The sequence below is a fragment of the Nanorana parkeri genome, unplaced genomic scaffold, assembly GCF_000935625.1.
Source record: "Nanorana parkeri isolate BGI_ZX_2015 unplaced genomic scaffold, ASM93562v1 scaffold2026, whole genome shotgun sequence".
Lineage (NCBI taxonomy): Eukaryota > Metazoa > Chordata > Amphibia > Anura > Dicroglossidae > Nanorana > Nanorana parkeri.
The window spans coordinates 17,224-18,756 of record NW_017308294.1 but is presented as its reverse complement, the minus strand read 5'-3'; the positions used below and the strand labels follow the sequence as shown (position 1 = coordinate 18,756).

At 44.2% G+C, this 1,533-nt stretch overlaps 1 protein-coding gene across 1 annotated transcript in view; it reads right to left on the bottom strand.

Moving 5' to 3' along the window:
• Positions 1-565, bottom strand: part of CUNH3orf18 (chromosome unknown C3orf18 homolog) — a 3,053-nt gene extending 2,488 nt beyond the window's left edge. The window contains exon 1 of the mRNA XM_018572425.1: positions 358-565. Coding sequence (XP_018427927.1) covers positions 358-522 — 165 coding nt within the window. The 5' untranslated portion in view covers positions 523-565. The remainder of the gene's footprint in view (positions 1-357) is intronic.
• Between the last annotated feature and the right edge of the window lie 968 nt (positions 566-1,533).

Below are 1,533 nucleotides of genomic sequence, written 5' to 3'. Positions count from 1 at the left end.
TGCATTCCCGCAGTCATCCCCTCCCCCGTCTATGTGTAGCGCAGTTTATAGATTCGGCCATGTTGGGGGAATTCCGTGTAAAAGGCGATTTCTGGAGCTGGCGCTGTGGATGAGTCCTGCTCAGTACAGAGACCTGATGGGCTGATGGGCTATGTAGCTCTGTGAAGCCCCCCCCTCCCCCCAGTGGTGGTCATGGACTAAACACACAGGTGACCTCCCCCACTCATTGGACCAGAATGCAGCCTGTTAGTCCTCAGGAACCGCACCGCTGACATGTATTTGTTGTCCCAGCACACTGGGATGGCCGCCTCCGCTGCGCTAGGTCGGTCGGGGGGGAGGGGGGTTGCCATTACGTACCATCACCACGGCCAGTCCAATCACAGTGATGATGCCGAGAGAGAGCAGCCAGGTGCCCGCTGTTCCTCCATGCTCCGCCCCCCGGGTGCCATTATAAGGGGGCGTGACCAAGCTGGGTTCCGTGCCCACCCCTCCGTACGCCGGGGACGTCACAGTGCGGTTCATGGTAAAGCCGTCGCCTAGCGCCGCGTCACTCACCCCGGGAACGTCTCATTCATCATCATCACTAATAACAGGAAAAGGGGGAAGAACAATAATAACGAGACAGGAAAATATCATAATAAAAAATAATTACCGTAACTATGATAATCTAATAATAATACTAAAAAAGGGCCAAATTATAGAATATAGAATATTATGTAGCGGAAAGGCTCAGAATATTAATAATGAGAGCAACAAAAATAGTCATTATGATTAAAACAAATAATGTTTTAGTTAGTAAATAATAATAAATAAAATGGCAGATCATAAAATATATCACATAATAAAGAGGAGGAGGAAGAAGAAGAAGAAGAAGGAAGAGGAGGAAGAAGAAGGAAGAGGAGGAAGAAGAAGCCTACGGACTAAGACTGGGAAGGAAGAGGAGGAGGAAGAAGAAGGAAGAGGAGGAAGAAGAAGAAGAAAGAGGAAGAAGAAGAAGGAAGAGGAGGAGGAAGAAGAAGGAAGAGGAGGAAGAAGAAGGAAGTAGAAGGAAGAGGAGGAAGTAGAAGGAAGAAGAAGGAAGAGGAGGAAGTAGAAGGAAGAAGAAGGAAGAGGAGGAAGTAGAAGGAAGAAGAAGGAAGAGGAGGAAGTAGAAGGAAGAAGAAGGAAGAGGAGGAAGTAGAAGAAGAAGAAAGAGGAGGAAGTAGAAGAAGGAAGAGGAGGAAGAAGAAGAAGGAAGAGGAGGAAGTAGAAGGAAGAGGAAGAAGGAAGAGGAGGAAGAAGAAGGAAGAAGAAGAAGGAAGAGGAGGAAGAAGAAGAAGGAAGAGGAGGAAGAAGAAGAAGGAAGAAGAAGGAAGATGAAGAAGAAAAAATAATATTAGTAAATAATAATAAATAAATAATATTAGTTCATATAATATGTAGCATTTATAAATCAAGATAATAATAATTATTAAGAATAAGTATTATTGGTCATTATAATATGTAGTAAATAATAATAAGAAGAAGAAGAATCCTCCCTGGCAGCAGATAGAA